This window comes from Nematostella vectensis, chromosome 15 (genome assembly GCF_932526225.1).
Source record: "Nematostella vectensis chromosome 15, jaNemVect1.1, whole genome shotgun sequence".
In the NCBI taxonomy this organism is placed as follows: Eukaryota; Metazoa; Cnidaria; class Anthozoa; order Actiniaria; family Edwardsiidae; genus Nematostella; species Nematostella vectensis.
The window spans coordinates 10,188,299-10,208,866 of record NC_064048.1 but is presented as its reverse complement, the minus strand read 5'-3'; the positions used below and the strand labels follow the sequence as shown (position 1 = coordinate 10,208,866).

At 41.0% G+C, this 20,568-nt stretch overlaps 1 protein-coding gene and 1 long non-coding RNA gene across 2 annotated transcripts; one reads left to right on the top strand and one right to left on the bottom strand.

Moving 5' to 3' along the window:
- Window positions 1-722: 722 nt before the first annotated feature.
- On the bottom strand, window positions 723-10,043 carry LOC5514513. The gene is made up of 5 exons (XM_032384119.2): window positions 7,649-10,043; window positions 6,270-6,523; window positions 3,416-3,548; window positions 2,608-2,861; window positions 723-1,882 (listed from the first exon to the last, which is right to left on the bottom strand). The coding sequence occupies exons 1-5, from the start codon at window positions 7,716-7,718 to the stop codon at window positions 1,508-1,510; spliced, it is 1,086 nt and encodes a 361-aa protein (XP_032240010.1). The 5' UTR covers window positions 7,719-10,043; the 3' UTR covers window positions 723-1,507.
- Window positions 10,044-13,857: 3,814 nt separating this feature from the next.
- On the top strand, window positions 13,858-19,984 carry LOC125560595. The gene is made up of 2 exons (XR_007306676.1): window positions 13,858-14,656; window positions 18,395-19,984. It is a non-coding gene; the product is annotated as an uncharacterized LOC125560595 (long non-coding RNA).
- Window positions 19,985-20,568: the final 584 nt, after the last annotated feature.

The window sequence follows — 20,568 nt, the reverse complement described above, 5'->3', positions numbered from 1 at the left end:
CGATATAAACAATGAATGCGTGACAACACCACAGGAAGCCCATGTAAGCACAGTTAGTTAAAAAAACACGTTTTTGTCGTGTACATAACGTTCATATATCTTTTTCCAGTTCTATCGCTGATATAATAAACTATAAAATACACGCAACAGAGCCATAATAAAATGTTATGTTGATTCTGGCTGTACACTACTAGCTACTACTTGTACAACTTACTAGAGCGGCATAAAAAGCTCGAACAGCCAATTTGAGACTGTTAAAAAGTATCCACTACACTGTCATGGAACCTAGGGATAGAAGAGAGGGTTGTCTTGTTGCCTCGGAATACAAGCATTGACAGGGTTGTCGTGCACCCTTGGATATAAACGATAAACGGGTGTTTTTATGCACCTTTCTATGAAAGGCCCCAGTCCCGCCGTATATTAATGATTGCTAATTATTTATCTACGCGAAGCGGTCCCGACGTAGATTGATAATTAGCAATTATTAATCGGAGGGGGGTCGGAGGGGTCCAGCGCACCTTCCAAGCCTAAAATGGCGCTGGGGGGGGGGGGGGGGGATGGGGGTCGGAGGGGCCCAGTGCACCTCGCAAGCCTAAAATGGGGCTGGGAGGCCCGAAGGGGCGTTTCGGTGTCTATAAAAGTCCCCAGTCCCCCCATTGTCTTGCAATTGTTGAAATATGAGCGCTCAGTGGGGGCTGTTTATCGCTTCATCAAAACTCGTGTTTTTAATTGCCACAAAATTTTATTTGATATATTGGAGGTACAATAAGTGCTGTATACCTAGAGTGAAAAGAATTGTGCACGTCACGTCCCATGAAAGATATAGGCCTCGTTTTCCGGGCTTATTCACGGAGTACGAAAAACATAAAATAATTGAAAAATCTGTTAAAAATTAAGAAAAATACTAAAACTACCAACGACCTAATCCAAATATGTACAATTATATAATTTCTATTAATCAAGTTAGATTTTTGCTGCCCGGCTTAATTTTGTTTGTTTTTTTAGACATTTTCTGTTCAAGTCAAAAATACCGAAAAATCGCTAAATATATTCGAAAAATACATTTTCCCCTCTCAAGCCAAAAATATTTATACGATTCGTTTCAAACTTTCACAGAATACTAAGGTCATCAAGGGCTATCTCCTGGAAAAAGGTATTTTTGTTCTGAACAAAAAAATTCTTCGTCTGAGACGGTCACTCTTAAAGACATAAAAGTCTTAAAAAATTACCTCTCTAATGGGGCTCAAAATCAATTTGAATCAATTAAAGCCGCTCTCCAAAAAAAGGGCGCCCCAATAATCGCTGTAGCTACATTTATTCTGATAACAAAAAAAATCGCGGCGAGTAAATATTAATCTCTTGTCTTAACACAAACACCACGACCATTGACTCGAGTATTGTTATTCGCAATGACTTGTATTTTCCATACAAACACTGTCATGTAGGGGTGGGGGTAATATTTTCCTTCGCTTTTCCAATGCCCACTTATGCGTGTTCTTCGTTTGCTTTATTTCCTTTTCCTTATCCCTACGCTAACGAGCTTATAAGTGACGGAGACATGGCCGTTTTCTTTGAAGGCAACACCTCTAAATGATGGATGAGTGGCAGACATGCGGTAGTAGTCACTGTAAGAATCAGCACACCAGCTACCACACCTTTTATAACAACTGTTTGCAAACCCACTGACAAACAACCCTTCGACAAGGTCTGCATCACAGACGAGCAGCTGGTACGAGTAGGAAGTCGAGGCTACGCCATGCCCGTCCCATAACCCATTGTCAGACGCGGAGTTTCTATAACTTGAACCAAGGTTCAAGGCCTGGCCACCTTGCCGTCGGAACCAAGCAAACTGTTGGCCGTGGACGAAGATGACTTCGTTGAACTGTAAAAAAAGAAAATAAAATAACCCTGTCACCTATTGCTCTGCCATATTTTGCACGTGATAGCCCCGTGTTACTCACCTCGAATAGGTTACAGTGGGTCCGATACCCATCTATGTCACGCGGGTGTGCTGGGTCATACGTCACTTCCGGTCTACTGTTGCACGTGATAGCCCCGTGTTACTCACCTCGAATGGGTTACAGTGGGTCCGATACCCATCTATGTCACGCGGGTGTGCTGGGTCATACGTCACTTCCGGTCTACTGTTGCACGTGATAGCCCCGTGTTACTCACCTCGAATGGGTTACAGTGGGTCCGATACCCATCTATGTCACGCGGGTGTGCTGGGTCATACGTCACTTTCCGATCTTATACTTTTGCACGTGATAGCCCCGTGTCACTCAACTCGAACGTGTAACAGCTGTTACGGTACCCATCCGTGCCGTACGGGTGCGCTGGGTCATACGTCACTTCCGGTCTACTGTTGCACGTGATAGCCCCGTGTTACTCACCTCGAGCGGGTTAAAGTTGGTTCGGTACCCATCTATGCCGTACGGGTGCGCTGGGTCATACGTCACTTCCGGTCTACTGTTGCACGTGATAGCCCCGTGTTACTCACCTCGAACGGGTTACAGTTGGTTCGGTACCTATCTATGCCGTACGGGTGTGCTTGGTCATACATCACTTCCGGTCTACTGTTGCACGTGATAGCCCCGTGTTACTCACCTCGAATGGGTTACAGTTGGTTCGGTACCCATCCGTGCCGTACGGGTGTGCTGGGTCATACGTCACTTCCTGTCTTGGGTCCGCCTTATCGTCACTTGTGTAGCACATTGTCCAGCCACCACCTCCTGACGTCATATCACAGTACGCCTCGATCCAGTTGTCATGGTTACTGCTGTCAGGGAACAGTTTGTACATGGCGCTTGGAAACGAGGGGAATTTCGAATGAAGATCTTGACAGTCGGATGCTGTAAATCCTGAAAACAAGATTGGCATTTTGTAAGCGCCGAGAGCTGTATATAACTTCTTTGACCTGAGACATTGGTCTCAGTTGCGTCTCCCAGCAGCATGCATCTGGCGCTAGCACGTGATATTCACGTGATAAAATGATGCTTACCATTAGGGACACACGTGAGGTGATCGCTTGAGTGGCTTACGAAGCCTTTCTTGAAGATACATTTGTACTCAATAGAAAAACCTCCTGGCATGCGCCTCGAGCTAGCACGTGATATTCACGTGATAAAGTGATGCTTACCATTAGGGACACACGTGAGGTGATCGCTTGAGTGGCTTATGAAGCCTTTCTTGCAGATACATTTGTACTCAGTAAAAAAACCTCCTGACATGCGCCTCGAGCTAGCACGTGATGTTCACGTGATAAAGTGATGCTTACCATTAGGGAGACACGTGAGGCGATCGCTTGAGTGGCTTACGAAGCCTTTCTTGTAGATACATTTGTACTCAGTAGGAAGACCTCCTGTCATGTGCCTCGAGTTAGCACGTGATATTTACGTGATAGAGTGATGCTTACCATTAGAGACACACGTGAGGCGATCGCTTGAGTGGCTTACGAAGCCTTTCTTGCAGATACATTTGTACTCAGTAGGAAGACCTCCAGGCATGCATATCTCGTTGTTTCCGCACGGATTGCTTGAGCAGCCATTCTGAAAAGTGTCGCGATTTCGGTTAATCTATATCAAATTTAGGTGGACAACCTCGCCTTCTATACAAGTATTTCCATTTTATGCGGAGGAGGGGGTGGGGGGTAGTTGGGGTGTCTATCTCCAAATCCGCCTATCCCGCTTTTTTTTCTCGAAAATCCGCTAATCCGCACATATTTTGCTTCAATCTGAATCTGCAACGAATGACGGACGAAAACAATAGATAATAAGAAAATCATAAATGTGATTTTTTTCAAAGTCAAGAATCGGCAGAATTTGCAGGCACGACTATCGGTAGTTTCTCGGTGTTACAGAGCATCAAGATGGCATCCATCACCACTAGCTAAATCACCAAATTGGTGATCTCAGGCAAATTCTCAAAGCACCACATAAATCACTACTCTCGCCGTTTATCGCCAGATTGCACAAACATGGAGTCTTGTTTTGTCAGCTTTGTCGGTACTGACAAATCGACAAGTTTTGTCGACCTGTCAACTGGTAAATCGACAACCTCGTTTAAAGGTACGTAATTATCGCACAGAGCGCTGACAAATCGACACTGACATTTTTTGTCAGTGTCGACATTCAGAGAATGTTTGAGCAGGATGCTATGCTATCTTATTGTTAAAAGATGCAATATTAGCAATTGCAGTCCTGTATTGAAAGTACGTTCATTGTACCAAAGGTGTAGCCTTGCACGACATTAAAACCACAGGGAGCCCATTACTTCTTTGAAAATGGAAACAAAGTTACTTGCCAGGCAATCTAGCATAACACAGATCAGCCCTCTTTCCGTCTAGGCTGTGGTACCCGGCCTGTTCTCATCCGACATCTCAGGCAAAGAAAAAGAAAAAGAAGGTTTGGCACTAGCATAACAGGACTTGATCCTACTCATCATCACTGTTTTCGTCCTTTGACTCATCTACTTGCTTGCCGTGTTATGGGGGTTCTTTGCCTCTTCAGCCATACATGAACAGGCTTCTGTGCATAAAAGACCCTTGTTTACCCAAGAAAAATTCCGTTGACATCAGCATCAAACCTTGTCGGCCAAGACTGGGTGGATCTGGGTCTTTCGTCATGTAGACAGGCCTGAGACTTGCTGTTCTTGCTTTTCTATCCATGTTCCTCTGGACTCGGCCAACAACCGAACGTCTGGAAGCTGGCAAGCTCCATATGTTGCCTGAGGCTGTCTGATGTTGGCAGAACTTCAGATGGTGCAGCTCGTCAGCTGATCTTGATACATATAGAGATCGCAAACAAAAGCCTCTGTCTTCGCTGCTATCTCATCATCGAGGGCTTTATGCTGACAAAACAGACTAAGCGTTGATTGGCGTGCAGCTCTTTGTCTTAGCGTTAGCCATGGTTTCCTCTTTCCTCTACCAGAGATGCTGCTTGTGGAATAGCACCCGGTTAATGAATTAATGTCTGAGGGACGGGAGGTACTGGCCATTTTCCTTCGCCAGCTTGACTTTGATGAAGCGACAAATCCAATTCAGCATATGAAGTATTTAAGATCTATGTGACCTACCAAGAAGCACTGGAGCAATTATAAGCCGTCTTTCCGGCGATCATCCACCCCCCATTTAGATCCACTGGATCCTCTTCTGTTTCTGTCATTGGCTTTCTCGCCATTGAAACACCTCCTCATCTTAAAAGGTCCTTCCCGGGCATGAGATGGTCTTGTTCTTTGGGTTCTGTAGGTACTTGGACCATTGTCGTGACTGGTGTATTGTGGCCCTTTCCTGGCCCTCTTCCCAGCTACATCGTTGTATCCCAAGACCATGTTAAGGATAGAGCAGTTGTTGGTGGTGATCTGCATCATGATGATTTCTGCGCAAGCTCCCCAAACGTATTTGCATCTGAATAATTGCCATTCCATCCAAGATATTAACAACATCATGTGTCAACACCTTCCGCAAGAATTGTGAAAAGGTCACTAATGGTGCACTTCCTCAAACTTCCATCGTTGTAGGAAATTGCGCAGGGGACTGATAGGTTGACTTGTCTTGCATTTGAGAAGTCTTCCTAACAGATCTCAGTTGGCTTTCACTTCGAACATTTTCTCAATTTGTTTTAACATTGACTTGCTCATTTAAAGAAAACTTGACTTGGAATCCCTGTGGTCCCATTAGATATAAAAGAGAAGCATCTAGAAGCCTAGATTTATCTCAGATGCCATATTTGACACTGGAGTATCATGTTTAGGTTGCTTCTGAGTTAAAAACGACAATAGAATGAAAACTCTATTGGTTTTTCCCCAAGCTTATGCGCGAACACACTGGAACCTTGCAAATATATGACTCGGGCACCCTGTGGTTTTAGGCTGTATTAGTTGGAGCGACTTGCAACATATGAAAAGTATGTTTGTAGAATGTTTTCATGCCTATATTGTATGTTTTGCATGCTCAATAAATTATTTTCTAAAATTTATACTCGGGTATCCTGTGTTTTTTTACCCGAAATAGAAAAACCTAAATAATTCAAAATATATAACACTCCACTAACTACCAGGTTTGTTCAGGGGATCAAAATCTACTCAAATATGCTTTCAAACCTTCTCTAGCCCTCGACATGTGCGAAACCCCTATTTTTCGGCTTCTGCCACCAGACTTTTAGTTTAGATTTATGATCTCACTCGAACTCGAGGTCATTTCCAATGTTTCGATCATTGAAATACAACGGAAACAATAATGTCAACCAAGTCTTTAAACTTTAATAGAATACCTCTGTCCCTTTATAAGTGTAGCCGTCCTTGGGAACCAAACTTTCTGGGTCTTGGATGTGATCCGAGGAGCTCAGCTCACAGATAAAACCATCTTTGACAGGTGGCCCGATGTTTATAGAAGCACAGCGTTCATCCAAGAAGCACTTTAATCCACAATTTTTTTCATCACTTGCGGTGAGATTGTCGAAAACATGGTTTGACAAGGCTTTTCCTGTCTGGTTTTTAGTGAGAGGCAAAATTCGACACTTGCGTCCTGAAATAAATTGTAACCTAGGTGTTAGAAAAATCTCTAAATGTAAATCATTTTGTTTTCTTTAACAGAAAACGAACAGATGTTATTTAAAAACCGTATGAGAATTTTTAACGGAATGATTCCTTTGTAGTCTGTTAATAGTTCCTATATTGTAAATCCATGTTAAAAAATACAGTGCATATTGTGGAACTCCGTTAAATATCCAAAAACAAGCGGGGACTCCGTGTTATCCGAGTAGAAATGACAGAAAAATAAGTCTCTAGCAAAGTTGAAGTCAGTTCGAGTTAGCGGCATTCCACCTGTGTATTGGTCTCTAGTATTGGATATTCATCATAAAAAACGCGCGTTGCTCTCTCTCAAGTTTTATCAATGCAGGTCGATACATCTTTGTAAAAACTTGTTTGTTAAAACTCTTTATAAAAATTATGGGTCCTTATACAGCGGTCGTCCTTGTCTGCTGTAACTTAGCTCTTTAGTTGTTTGTGTTTATATTTTTGTCTCCAATCCAGAGGCGATTGCAAAACCTTCTCCATAACTTATGCAAAACACATCTGTCTAGATAGTTAAAACCTAACAATATCCGATGATTTTTGACGGAAAACGCGTAAAATATTTCAAAATATTGAAAGCAGTGTGTCTATTTCTTTAAGGATGTGATTGATAATTTAGAGCGGATGGCCTGTTAAATATCTCGGATTCTAATAGATTCTTTTGTCTTTTAACGGTTGAGGTTTCCGTCGGACCTCCGGGAGTAAACTGGTGACAATGCGGCTTTAAGCCCTATTCTAGACAGCGCTATTGCACTACGCTGGCAAGTGCTGCTGGTACAAGGAGGAAGCCCGATAACGACAGCACCTTTTCGAAACCAAAAACAAACTAAACTAAACATCGTCTACTGTAACAACACTTAAACTCTACCCCCATACCGATCAACAAAACAACAAAAGCCAGATCCTTTGACACGAACCATTTGTGATAGTTTCAGCTTTCACTGAAAAACTGAGTTTTTCCATTCTTAATTTTCTTATTGATAGAATAAGTTTGTTTTGCTCGATTGGCGGTGATGAACTTTGCTTCTAGCGAAAGGATGAAGGAATCAATGAAGTTTAACATCAATCTACCTACCTTGATTGCCAATAACCTGTAAGGGGAATATCAGTATCATAACGAGAATGTCCAAATGCAAAGAAGCCATACTCAGAGCTGGCACTTCACCAACTGTTTTGAAATCTTTTGTATTGCTCCGTGCAGGAATGTCAAAAATTCTAATGGAATTTAAAGTCTTGCATAATTAATAACACTTTGTTCTGCACACTAAATAGTGAATAGCGCGTTTCCAATTTAGTTTTTAATGGTCCATCTAAATGCCGTTATCCAGGATCATTTTTCCATTAATCCCGCAATCTGTGCTTCATTTCTATTTCGAATTCCTTTTACCCCGATTGCAAAATATCTGCTCCCAATAATCTATGACTTAATGTGTTATGTTCAAGGGCAAAAACGGGTCTGTTCCGCAGCCCCTTTTTTTGTTGGTTGGGAAGATGTTAAAACCCTCGGTTGCTGGGAAAATGACCGTCCCGAGTGGTTCTGCTGGCAAATTTGTGGAGTCGAACTAGTTGTGCTGGTAATATTTTTTGGGCACTGGAGCGGATGCTTGGGACAAAAATCGTCCCGATCGGTTATACGGGCAATTATTCATGTGTTAAAATGCGTAACCACTGCTGGCTGGGATAAAAAAGGAATCGTCTCTCCTGGAAAAAAGGTACTGCAGATAATTTTTCCCAGCAACTTTTAAAATTGATACTTTCGGCATGAGAACATATTCGGAAAGGGGGGCTCGTAGTATGCCCTTGTATTGAATGTTACCTTCCATTCAAGTAAGCGTCATGTTTAAATAGCCTTAAATAACTACCGTATATTATCGTTAGAGGCAAGACAGAGACTACAGAAGTTTGAATTAAAGGACCGAAAACTCATTGTTTGTGCAGGTTTACTAAATGTTCACCAATCAGAGGATCGTTGGTGTTCACGTGATAGAATAATGCTTACCATTAGGAATACACGTGAGGTGATCGCGGGAGTAGCTTTACAAAGCCTTTCTTACAGATAAATTTGTACTCAGTAGGAAGACCTCCCGGCATGCGCCTCGAGTTAGCACGTGATATTCACGTGATAGAGTGATGCTTACCATTAGGAATACACGTGAGGTGATCGCGGGAGTAGCTTTACGAAGCCTTTCTTGCAGATACATTTGTGCTCAGTAGGAAGACCCCTTGGCATGCGCCTCGCGTTAGCACTTGATATTCACGTGATAGAGTGATGCTTACCATTAGGGACACACGTGAGATGATCGCTGGAGTTGCTTACAAAGCCGGCATAAATTTCGTGTTCTTGGCACATGGACTGCAGGAGCACTTTGAAACATGAAAGACGTGCATAACACAAGCATAACTTATAAAAAGTATCCTTCTTTGGGCGGTCAGACTCTTCTCTCGTCACTCTAAAACCCCGGAAAAACACTCGTTACGCACGTTAATTAAACAACCAGATATTTTTTGTTTTGTTTTCTTTAGAATAATTCATAATTTGATTTTTACGAAAATTTGTAGATGTGGGATTTAGCTCCCGGAATTCTCCATCAATTATATTCGCGACATTAACATTGGCATTGTTCGACGCCATGTTGAATTGCATTCTTTAAAATCGTCCTATAAAAGCCTCTTCGACAGGTGGCCCCATGTTGATAGAAGCTTTCGTCCAAGAAGCATCCGCCGCAACATTCATCTTCCTTTGCTCAGTAACATTGGCAATAATGTGGTTTATCAAAGCATTGCCTGACTGATTATTCCAGCGAATATAAACTCACTGGACACTTTTTCCTAAAAGGGTAAAGTAATCAGTCCATAAAGTGACGCCAATACTTCTCGCTGACTCGCTGGACGGTTAAGGAGTTTGCAACGCCGCTCGTATTTGAGATTCCCGGATCCTTTAACGGTTTAGAAGGTAGAAATAGCAAGCGATACATCTCGGCCTCATTTAGACCAAGTATGGCGGCTTTCCAGTAATTTCATGGCGGACGGTTAGTGAATATCGAACTAGCGCTGGTTTTTGCTCCAGTCTATAAGAGGAGACGGAACTTATCGACCTCGACATATTTAAGTCCTGTTTCTTTTTAAAAAATTTTAGAGAACCCATCTTTTGGGAATAAAACTATGGTTAGTTTTACGTCTTTGTAAAACTAACCATCTCAATGAAATCTCAGTGATGGGCCACGATTTCGACTCTGATCGAATCGATCCCAAACTTGAGTTGAATGTGCTGGATCCACAAAATCCACGAAATAACCCCCCCACACACACACACACACACACACACAACGGGCAAAGGTCCACTTTCGGTTCTCAATAGACGTGCTATTATTTGTAGACAAACCTATTAAGCATCAGCTAGATCGCTCTCGTATGTAGCCAAACCGACAATAAACGTCCTGTGGAGATACTGCAAAGGCATGGTCAGATTTTTATCAGAGAGATCCCTTCCCCCCCCCCCCCCCCCCCCACACAAATATAAGGTCCACTTTATCGGATTTCGAACCCCCCCCCCCCCCCCCCCCCCTCCACACGAAAAATCCTGGGTACGGGCCTTTACTTTCACGAGTTTAGCAAACGTTTCTTCTATCAGAATATAACAAGTTTACATAAACCCGTTGTAACTTACACGAAGCTTACCGTTTTCTCTTTAATTTGTCTATTCAAGTTGTGCTTTTGTGATTTTAGGTTTCAATTTTCTTAGATTCCCTTTCAATCTCGAAAAACTTGCGTGATCTGTTTTGGAATCCACCATATTTTATTCCGATTGGCTGAATCTTTGTTTTGGTTCTAGCAACCGTTCGATCAACCACTTTACCACCGCGTTGTCCTCTGGTTGTTTGTTACGGCGTCTATTTGAGAGCGGCCTCTTATTTAGCAACCGTTCGATCAACCACTTAACCACCGTGTTGTTTTCTGGTTGTTTGTTACGGCGTCTATTTGAGAGCGGCCTCTGATTTAGCAACCGTTCGATCTACCACTTAACCACCGTGTTGTTTTCTGGTTGTTTGTTACGGCGTCTATTTGAGAGCGGCCTCTGATTTAGCAACCGTTCGATCAACCACTTAACCACCGTGTTGTTTTATGGTTGTTTGTTACGGCGTCTATTTGAGAGCGGCCTCTGATTTAGCAACCGTTCGATCAACCACTTAACCACCGTGTTGTTTTCTGGTTGTTTGTTACGGCGTCTATTTGAGAGCGGCCTCTGATCTAGTACCTGTTCGAGAACCTACTTGACCATCGTTATACGTGCTGTGCGGGGTTTTATGCAGTGTGGCCAACTGTGAAACGCGGCCAATAAGGGCGGGACCCCTGGGTCCATTCGCCCTTGACTTGTTACCGAATCATAAACAAGCGATCATTTACACATTTTTCTGCCAGAGGAATAAAGAATTATCAGTTATGTGTGGGCAGTCATAAATCATCTTTATTGATAACGATGTGCTTTTGTGTAGGGAGCTCTGATAGAAACTCCATGAATTAAAGTTTGCTTCCCCGCGGAGATATCTTTGCAGATCTTAGATCTCTGGATAGAGAGATATTAGATGTCCCTGAGGGTGTCCTGAGAAGGTTTGACTTTGATTTATTGATGCAGTCTCTCTTGTTGGAGATGAAATGAAAAAGAACATGTTATTATTTGTATGTCATTAACATCCCGCCGTAAATATCAATCAAATGTGATTTACAATCCGACTAACCTTAATATTTGTGATGGACTGCTCTATGCATTTTACGTTTAAAAAAGAACAGACACGTGTTTAGAGGGTGGAGGGGAGTTGGGGATCCGGACCCCACCCTGTACATGGTGACAAGATGGGTTCCACTCCAGTCGACCCCTTATTTGGAAGTAAAAACTGGACGGTTAATTTTATGTGTGCGTTTGGATAGAAAAAGTGGATGGTACTGGTGGCCTATTACCAGCACTAAAGATGCCTATTTAAACTTAATTGATCCATGGTTTGTGAATTCTGCTCTGGACCCCTCTCAGCCTTTTTGTCTGGACACTTACTGTCGCTGAAGATGGCACCAAGGAACAGCTTCCCCGATGGTTCTTTTACGCTCCCCAAATGTAAATACATCCCGACTGATAATCTTTTATACTCTTTACTAGTCATAAAGGCTCATCAATTTCCTTTAAAGGCTCAAATCGACTCAAGAAATCAATACATATTCCATGTACATTTATAAGAATCGAAGTAAGCGCATTACTGTTCTGCTACGCGCGTTCACTTTGCGAAGATTTCTTTCTCTCAAAACGCTGTCAAATATTATTGTCTTTGTTTTCTTGAGCTTTATGGAAATTTATGGCTCCTCGGATCTTTTTGCAAGAAATTTCCTTTTTGGGGGCCATAAATCGATGGAAAATTTATCACGTCCATAAGTTTCCATACGGCTTGCGCTCTATGGATAAGCCGTATTCGGATTGTCTAAGTGCGTGTATACTATGATGCGTCTCTTTCTTTGGATATTACTGTGCAAGAGTAGGGCCTCTTTGAAGTCGTTGATTAGGTGGTCGGATAGTATAGATAACTGGTTTTGCCAGCGGCGATATATCAACTGAATTTTTATTAGATAATTAAGTGTAATTCAGCATGTAGATCAAAAGAAGCGATTAACGCGATAATGATCTATACAAACGCCTCAAACTCGATAAATCAATATAAATGCCAAAGATAATTGATTTATTGTTGTTTTTGATATTTCCCACAAAAGAATGCATATTGGTTAATCTAGTTGCATTCCCAAAATTACTGTAGAATGAACAAATTATTAGTCAAACTTTCAAAACAACATCTACATGCATTATGTCGTAATGGTTGTGAAGGTAGCAGTTATAAAATAATACCATTTCGATTCTCTGTCTATATCGCCTTGTGTTTAATTTCTACTATAGTTTAACCTAAGTGAATAAGCGAGCACAAGTGGAAGTTCCACCAACGATAGACCACTGAGACAATAAACTCACGTAAACAATCCACATACTTTTTGGAACTTTCAGTTATATTCGTAGCGCTACCCGACATCCAGGCGCGTGACATATGGGGAAGTTCGCCAAAATTACCTATACTAACGCAAATGTCAAGCAGCTGGGCGGCTGACATATAGGAACGTCCCTATATGTCACGTCCTAATATGTAGGTACGGATATAACTGAAAAACGCTACGGATCCAGGTCGAACTTTTGTGAATTAGTGAAGAAAATATGGGTATTCGAAAACAGGTTATTATCAAGCACACGTCATAACCTTACCACCCGCGTTACAACGGAAATAAGACGCTACAAGCAATATCAACCAGTCAACAAGAAAACAAACATTAAGATAAAGCGCGAGACAGATACAAAAGATTGAAATGATCACATTTCATATTAACAATATGAACATAGCAGTTTTAGGTTGCATTTGCTGTCTTATTGTTTTCTTGTTGTTGTTTTTTGTGTGAAATGTCCGTCAGACTTTAATGCAGCGTAGACGCTGCTACAATCCTCAAAAAAACACTTCATTAACATATAAAACCTTTGAGGACACTGGCCCTGATGTACCATCCTCAGTAACATTACTAACAAGGCAACACACATAGAACAACTGAGGATATTAGCCCTGTGGTGATAATTTTCGGTGACAGTACTTACAGACGAACGCACATAGAACCACTGAGAACACTGGCCCAGTGGCAATATTTCTCAGTGACAGTACTTAACACTCAAGGAAAAAAACACACACATAGAAACACACAACTAACATATATAGAACCTTTAAGGATATGGACACTTGGTAGCAGCATAATATAGAACCAAAAATTAGATATTATCTCAAATTCCGTAGCCTATAGCTACATCGGAAAAAAAAAAGATTAGCATTCTGCTAGGTAAAACTGTGCATAACCTTTTTTATCAAGTGTCCAGAGAAGGAAAGATGTCTTTTCCTTTACAAAAGCATTATACCATTACCGTTTTCTGAAAATAAAAAGGCGTGGTCGAAAAAGGTGGGATACTTTGAAAACTGCGCATTTCCTGCGTCGATTAATATCCATTAAACACTTGACACGGAGATAATGGCTCAGATCCTATAGAAGATGCGAGAGAGTCTTTCCTTGGACAAACAATGTTTACTTTTAAAGCAACATCACTCGACCTACGGGCAGTGTTTAGTGGAACACGTAATATGAAAACTCGAGTGAGGCACTGTTTTCCTATTTAATTAAAGACGCTGTTATTGTTATTACTTTGGCATACACCATAAATAACCCTCTTAAGTAAACTTGGCGCAAGCGGCACCTTTTGGACGACACAAATCACATTCAGACGCCATCAATTTTTCTGTCATCAGTGCAAAGCAAAGATGACGTTACAGCTTTCTAAATATCATCCAAAACTTGTCTCTTTGTAATAGCGACAAAACAAGCAGAAATGCTGAGTATCCTAAGCCCCTTGTTGTTCCAAAAAGCACGGAATTCACTTGAATGACAGCTTTTCGCTAGCTGGGTAGCGAGATTGTTTCGTTGGCCTTAAGGCACGCGTTTGTTTCTTTCCTCGGATGACTTGGTGCATCATTTTGCATGTAATTACCGAGGTCATATTTTAGAGCCTCGCTTTTGTTTTATTGTTTGTGATCCCGTGGATAGCATAGCTCATGACCTCCCGTCGTTCGAGAAATTAGGGTACGGATTTAACATGCGCTTCTGACAAAACATAAACCGCTTATAGCTTTCTAGAGAACACTGGTCAAGAGGATATATGAAACAAAAGTGAACAACGACGTTCACTGAAGAAGAATCTTCAAAGATGAAGACGTCGTTATTGCTTATCGCTGTCTTCGTGGTGCTTCTTGTATTGGTCTCCTTTCCTGAGGATACAAATGCTGTGGTATTCGTGCTGAGCCAAGGAAAAATTCGATCAATTGAACGACAACGTCAGATTAAGAAGCTGACGAAGAGAATCAAGAGAATCAAGGCACTGAATCGCGGCAAGAGAAAGAAAAAACATTCAAAGAGATCTCAGAAACTTCGCGAGATGCGAAGGTGGCTTCGGCGATTCAAGCAAAAGGTTTGTCATTAGAAATATCACAGATTAGTGTCGGGTACACTTTGTGAGATAGTGTGAGCCACTTAACACTATAGAATTAACTGCTGTTTAGATCCTCATCTAAAGTGATGAGTTCTAAATGATGCCAAAGTGTCCAACACTATAGGGCGGCTTAGCAGTTTCCTCTATTCACATCTCTGTGTTACGTTCAACGTTAAACTTCGCGCTTTATGGCAAAGTCGATTGAAAGTCACTTCTAATCGGATTATCAACACTTCTTCGAACAACTTCGATCAATAAATACTCTAGCATTGTTACAAACTGAATTTGGGGTTCTGAAAGACACTAATTCGAATGGTATGGGTGGTTAATTGAAATTTAATGAACTTAGATACCTTCACATACTTTGCCAACTTGTTTAGGCGTGCGCCGGAATTACTGAAATTTTTCAACAAAACTTCGACAAACAATTTTGTCACAACTGCTTTCATGGGTGCCTTACGTCCCTACCGCAATCATTTCACTAATGGTATGTGTTTGTCTGTAATGTCGGTCGCACTCTTCATTGCGTTTCTTACCGTTTGAAAGTAGATTTTCCGGGATTACTTTGAACAATGTAAAGTATGGATGCGAACCGTGCTATAAATCCGTCCTTTATTTCACATCAAGCAGAATTCGCATGAAAGCGCTCTTGTGTCAACAAAGGATTAACTCTAAAGTTTACTCTGCAATGACAGAGTACTTGAGAAGCTAGTGAGTATTTTGGGAAATCGGAAGCTGCGTTTTAAAAATAAGAATTTTGTAAAGAAATGAAAATAAGATCGTATTACAGTATTTCAGAAGACCTCACAGGACGATGGTTATATTTTCACTAGAAGACGTTTGCGCGCTGCTTTCTCCACTCGGAAGGAAAACAAATAATGCGAATGATTTTTCGACAAGCACTCTCAACAAAAACACCAACGATCAGTCAGTGAACAAAGTAAAGGATGTAAAGTGATTATATCAAGAAAGTAACACTGTTCATTCGACGTCACCCGAATTCCAGAACACAAAAAAACGTTGCCCTCTCTGATGATTCAATTCGCGCAAATAGGAAAATAAAATAAACTGAATCGTTTGATAGAAGTGTGATATATGAATTCCCACACGAAAGCAAAGGTAGTTCGCATGTTTTTTCCGGTTTGTCACGAGTTTGAGATAACAGAATTATTATTTATGAATATGTATGTTTCCAGTCTTTTTCAGTGGACTTTGGAACTCTTGCTGTCGTTTTTTGTAGAGTACTAGTTATGTATGGGCATGGATTTTAAGACCACAATATGTTTTGTATGTTTGGAATGCCCTTTATTAGTTCAGTGTCATACTGTGAATAACTCTAATGGATTCATTTGCGAGTCTCTTACAAATTCTACAGAACCGAGGTCACCTTCTCAGCACACAAGGTCCCGTCTAAACGCACCGCGGTAAAAAAGATAACAAATACATATTTTCTATCCCAAATTCCATTTACATTATCCATTAAAAATGATACTTTTATATTTCGAAAACATAGATTTTAATAGATTTTTATATATTGGCATTATATTTGCATTTATTTCGAATTATTTTGAAATAGATTTTGCCGGGTAAAGTGTTTGACAAAAAGACACCCGAAGTCCATCTTAACTTGTTGTTTTTTTGCTATCGTCTAGCTATTTGTTTATTTATTTAATAAAATGGCTCCGCTTATTCTCAAACAATGCCAAGCAAAAACAAAAACACACTTAGTGTATAGTGTTACAAACGGAAGATTTTACAAGTTAGACACGAACATGTGATGTTTTTAGAAACTCCTCAAGCCAACAATATTTCTTTTCAAATACTGATATCTCAGTTTAATGCGGAGCGTCTCGAGCCTCGAACGTCTCAGCCACTGACCATACAAAAACTTGCTAGATACCATTGTAAGAAATCCGAGGCCTTTGCCAAGGCTTTGTCTTAATACTCGAACAAAGCGCATGGTTATTCATATTTTCCAGATAGTTGAAGCCATATGAAGAAAAAACATATGTCGTAAGACCGATTTACTTTAACAATTCCTTTTATATTGATGAGCTTAGACATTAAGATATTTGACATAAGAAGTCAAATATCGTCCTCGTAAATAGTTTGTCTCTTTCAGACTTTTGTACTTGAATAAATATGCGGTTGTGACAAAACTGCACTACACCATAACTCTACATAACTCTACATAACACTACACCATAACTCAATATAAATAATGAGTCATTCCTTGTGTCTTTTTCGGACGGTAAGAGCGTTCAGCCTGAAGTGTTTATGACTAAGTCAGCTGACTTGTATATGTGGGTCCTTTATAAAGAGGCCACTTTCTAAAGGGTTGAAAAATTGATCAACCAAACAATTTATTTCATACCTCTATAAAGCGACCACTTCAGTTATGCAGCCACATCCACCATTTCTCAGTCCCATTTACCTCTTTAAAGCGGCCAAAAAATCTTATCATTGAGTATATGGACCCCGAGGGGAGGGGGGGGATTCTTCAGGGTAAAAGTGATAGGGATGCTCGTCGGGAACGGGGGTTCTTCAGGGTAAAAGTGATAGGGATGCTCGTCGGGAACGGGGGTTCTTCAGGGTAAAAGTGATAGGGATGCTCGTCGGAAAGGGGGGTCCTTCAGGGTAAAAGTGATAGGGGTGCTCGTCGGAAAGGGGGGTTCTTCAGGGTAAAAGTGATAGGGGTGCTCGTCGGGAAGGGGGGTTCTTCAGGGTAAAAGTGATAGGGATGCTCGTCGGGAACGGGGGTTCTTAAGGGTAAAAGTGATGGGGATGCTCGTCGGGAACGGGGGTTCTTCAGGGTAAAAGTGATAGGGATGCTCGTCGGGAAGGGGGGTTCTTCAGGGTAAAAGTGATAGGGATGCTCGTCGGGAAGGGGGGTTCTTCAGGGTAAAAGTGATAGGGATGCTCGTCGGGAAGGGGGGTTCTTCAGGGTAAAAGTGATAGGGATGCTCGTCGGGAAGGGGGGTTCTTCAGGGTAAAAGTGATAGGGATGCTATTCGGGAAGGGGGGTCCTTCAGGGTAAAAGTAATAGGGATGCTCGTCGGGAAATAGAAAAATACCCCTAAAAATACCTGCACGCCAAAAATTGCTGCCATAAAAAAATGACAGAAGCATTAAAAATACAATTTCTAAGAGAAAAAGCCGATTTTTTCTCGGATACCCCCTTAAAAATACCCGAGGCCCAATTTTGACCCCTAAAAAATACGCCGAGCATTCCTATTAGGTCGACATGACAAGAACCCCTTCCCCCTCCCCCGACAGAAATTAGACATCCAGCCAGTATGTAAGTGCTAATGTGACTTAGACAATATTTTTATACCGTGTGATTGCTTTTCTTCTGAACCTTTATGCTTTAAAGAATGTCGATCAACCACTACTTTGTTAACATTGATGATGTTTTATTTGCTAAAAAAATTCAAAACCATCCACGATTAAAGTGTGAAAACTTTATCAACGATTATTTGATTGAAAGTTTCTCAGTTACTTGTTAAAATTAGCCGATGGAAATCGTTGATTCAGTATTGCACAGGGCGTAAAATGACGGCTCGATTCAAATTAAATTATTAGTGTTTTTTTTTTTGCTGGCCGTCATCTTGCAAAACCGGCCCAGACCCTAACACTTTAGAATAACACAGGTTTCCCGCGCACTCGCCTTAGGCTCTTAAAATATTTAGAAAAAAATAACATGAATTTGCATTACAGAAGCAAGTAAAATGGCTCCGAAGAATGCTGAAGAAGAAAATGCACGGAGGGGAGAAGAAGTCTACGTGAGATGATGTCATAGGGTGGCAGTAGAGGCGCCGTATTTTAACATGTGATTTGTGACGTCAGAGGTAGGGGACACTAGCACAAGCACTGCACCAATCACAAAATACGGCGCGACCTAGAATGATCCAGAAGCTTCTGTGGAATGCGTGGAAGAGGATGGGACACGGTGGATCTTTTGAGGTGTAGACATATGACATAGCTTTAGATCGAAAGAATATGTAATATAGAACTTGGACTGCAAGGACGCTATTATTTAATTACGGGAAAATGTCGATGTTCAATATATGGAAAAATGGAATCTGGAATGGAATGTAAAGACAAAACACGGACAAAAAGTTACCCCAAGATAATACTGTAAAAACTTACGCGTCAACATTAAAACATTGGTAATTGTTAGCAATCTTCACACACAATGTTTTGTTGATATCGACGACCAAGCCTGAGTAACCTTAATCACGTGATAGCTGCATCACGTGACACCACCTGAACTAGGTATTTGTGAAAGAATTAAAAGACGACTGGGGTGACGACGCCATCTTACCGCTGATATTTTATCTTTATTTTAGCCAGTTTAAAATAGCTCAAGTCTAAGAACTTGCACGACTTAACTCTAATGAGCAATACGAGACGCCATGGCGACACAGCTTAGAGACAAGGACGACGGCGAAGGCATCAAGAACGGCGCGCGAGGAACGTGGAAATTGGAAAATGCCTTTTTAGATTTGCAGACAACGCCGTTTTTAATCAATTCGTGAGCTCGCGCGCCGTTTTTGATGCCGTCGTCGTCGTTGCGTAAGGTCTCTATTAGAAATGCCAGAATTTGCCAATCGCTATTTCTGTTTGCACGGAAAGTATTTTTGAAAGTAGGAATGTATTGTTTGCTAGATTTACTCTTTATTGAGTAAGTTGTTTTTCTATTGCAATGTCCTTATCTCCCGCATTGCATTGTTCAAGCACAAGGAGCTTATTCTCTACTCTATCGCATTGCTCAAGATTTTGGTCACAAACGTCACGTTTACTTTAGTGTTTCATTCAAGTAGAGTTTCTAAAAGTAACATGGCTAGAAAAAAAAAAAACAGACAAGCTGTAGAATAACTAGGTGGTCTACGTAGGCGTGGCAGAATCAGGGAAATGAATCAATCCTAGGTTGAAATTGTATGTTTTACTTGTTTTACGCCCTTGTGGAACACATTTGTTTCGCTGGCGTTTCGAACGTTAGCCCTTCGTCATATGTCATAACAAAAAGAGACGAAGAAAAATCCTTTTGAGCTTTGGATTATAATCACCTTTTTTCTCGTATTTGAAAGTGCGCGTGCATATACACGATTTTCGTGTATGTTTGCGTTATTTGCCCCAGGCGAATAGTTGCCATGCTAATACAAGCCACGAGGCAGGACATTGCTAACTAAAAACACGATGACATTGGTTCAATTGAGTTGGTAAAACCAAGACTGCAAAATAATGCATTTAGAATTATACTACAAGACTATAAACTGAAATAAAAACCCAAAGTCTTCACGATTATCTTTTAGTCTCGATTTAACGAATTTTTTACTTCGAAAATAACTAAAATATCCAAAGCTATTTTTAGACACCCCCAAAGATAATCCGCATTAAACTTTTCGTACCTCTTTGTAAAAATACTTACAAAGACACCCTGCCCATATTTGGTTCTCTCATTATCTAAAAAACGTTCGTGATCGTGATTGTCACAATAGAGGATTATCTGCACAATTTGCCCTTTTAGAGCCCTCTTGAATTCATGCGCAAGGGGGGGGTCTAAGAATTTCGAATGTGGAAACCATTGTAGGTATTAGATAGTTTTTGCATTGAATAACACTGAGAGCACCTAGTTATTAAACAGCCTCTGACAGCCAACATTTTGCTCCTAGCAAAATAACAAGTGTGAAAAGGGAAACATTTCCATCGGCTGATTTGGGAAAGCTAATGCGATATTTTCGATTGAATTGGGTAAATAAAGTAATAAACTTTGTTTTTAATTGGTTATTTCGAGATTTTAACACATTGTGTGCTAATAATTAGATAAAAACAATAACAAAGGTGTAGCTGACAAGGGCCCTGAAAGAACAGTTCTCGAATCCTCATAA

What these genes read in the sequence shown, in the direction of transcription:
- LOC5514513 (XM_032384119.2), bottom strand. Translation starts at nt 7,718, where the DNA reads ATGGCTTCTTTGCATTTGGACATTCTCGTTATGATACTGATATTCCCC. An exon ending in CCTCACGTGTGTCTCTAATG is followed by an intron (nt 2,862 to 3,415) that starts GTAAGCATCACT and finishes TCTTGTTTTCAG; the next exon opens with GATTTACAGCATCCGACTGT. An exon ending in CCAACTGTAACCCATTCGAG is followed by an intron (nt 1,883 to 2,607) that starts GTGAGTAACACG and finishes CTTTTTTTACAG; the next exon opens with TTCAACGAAGTCATCTTCGT.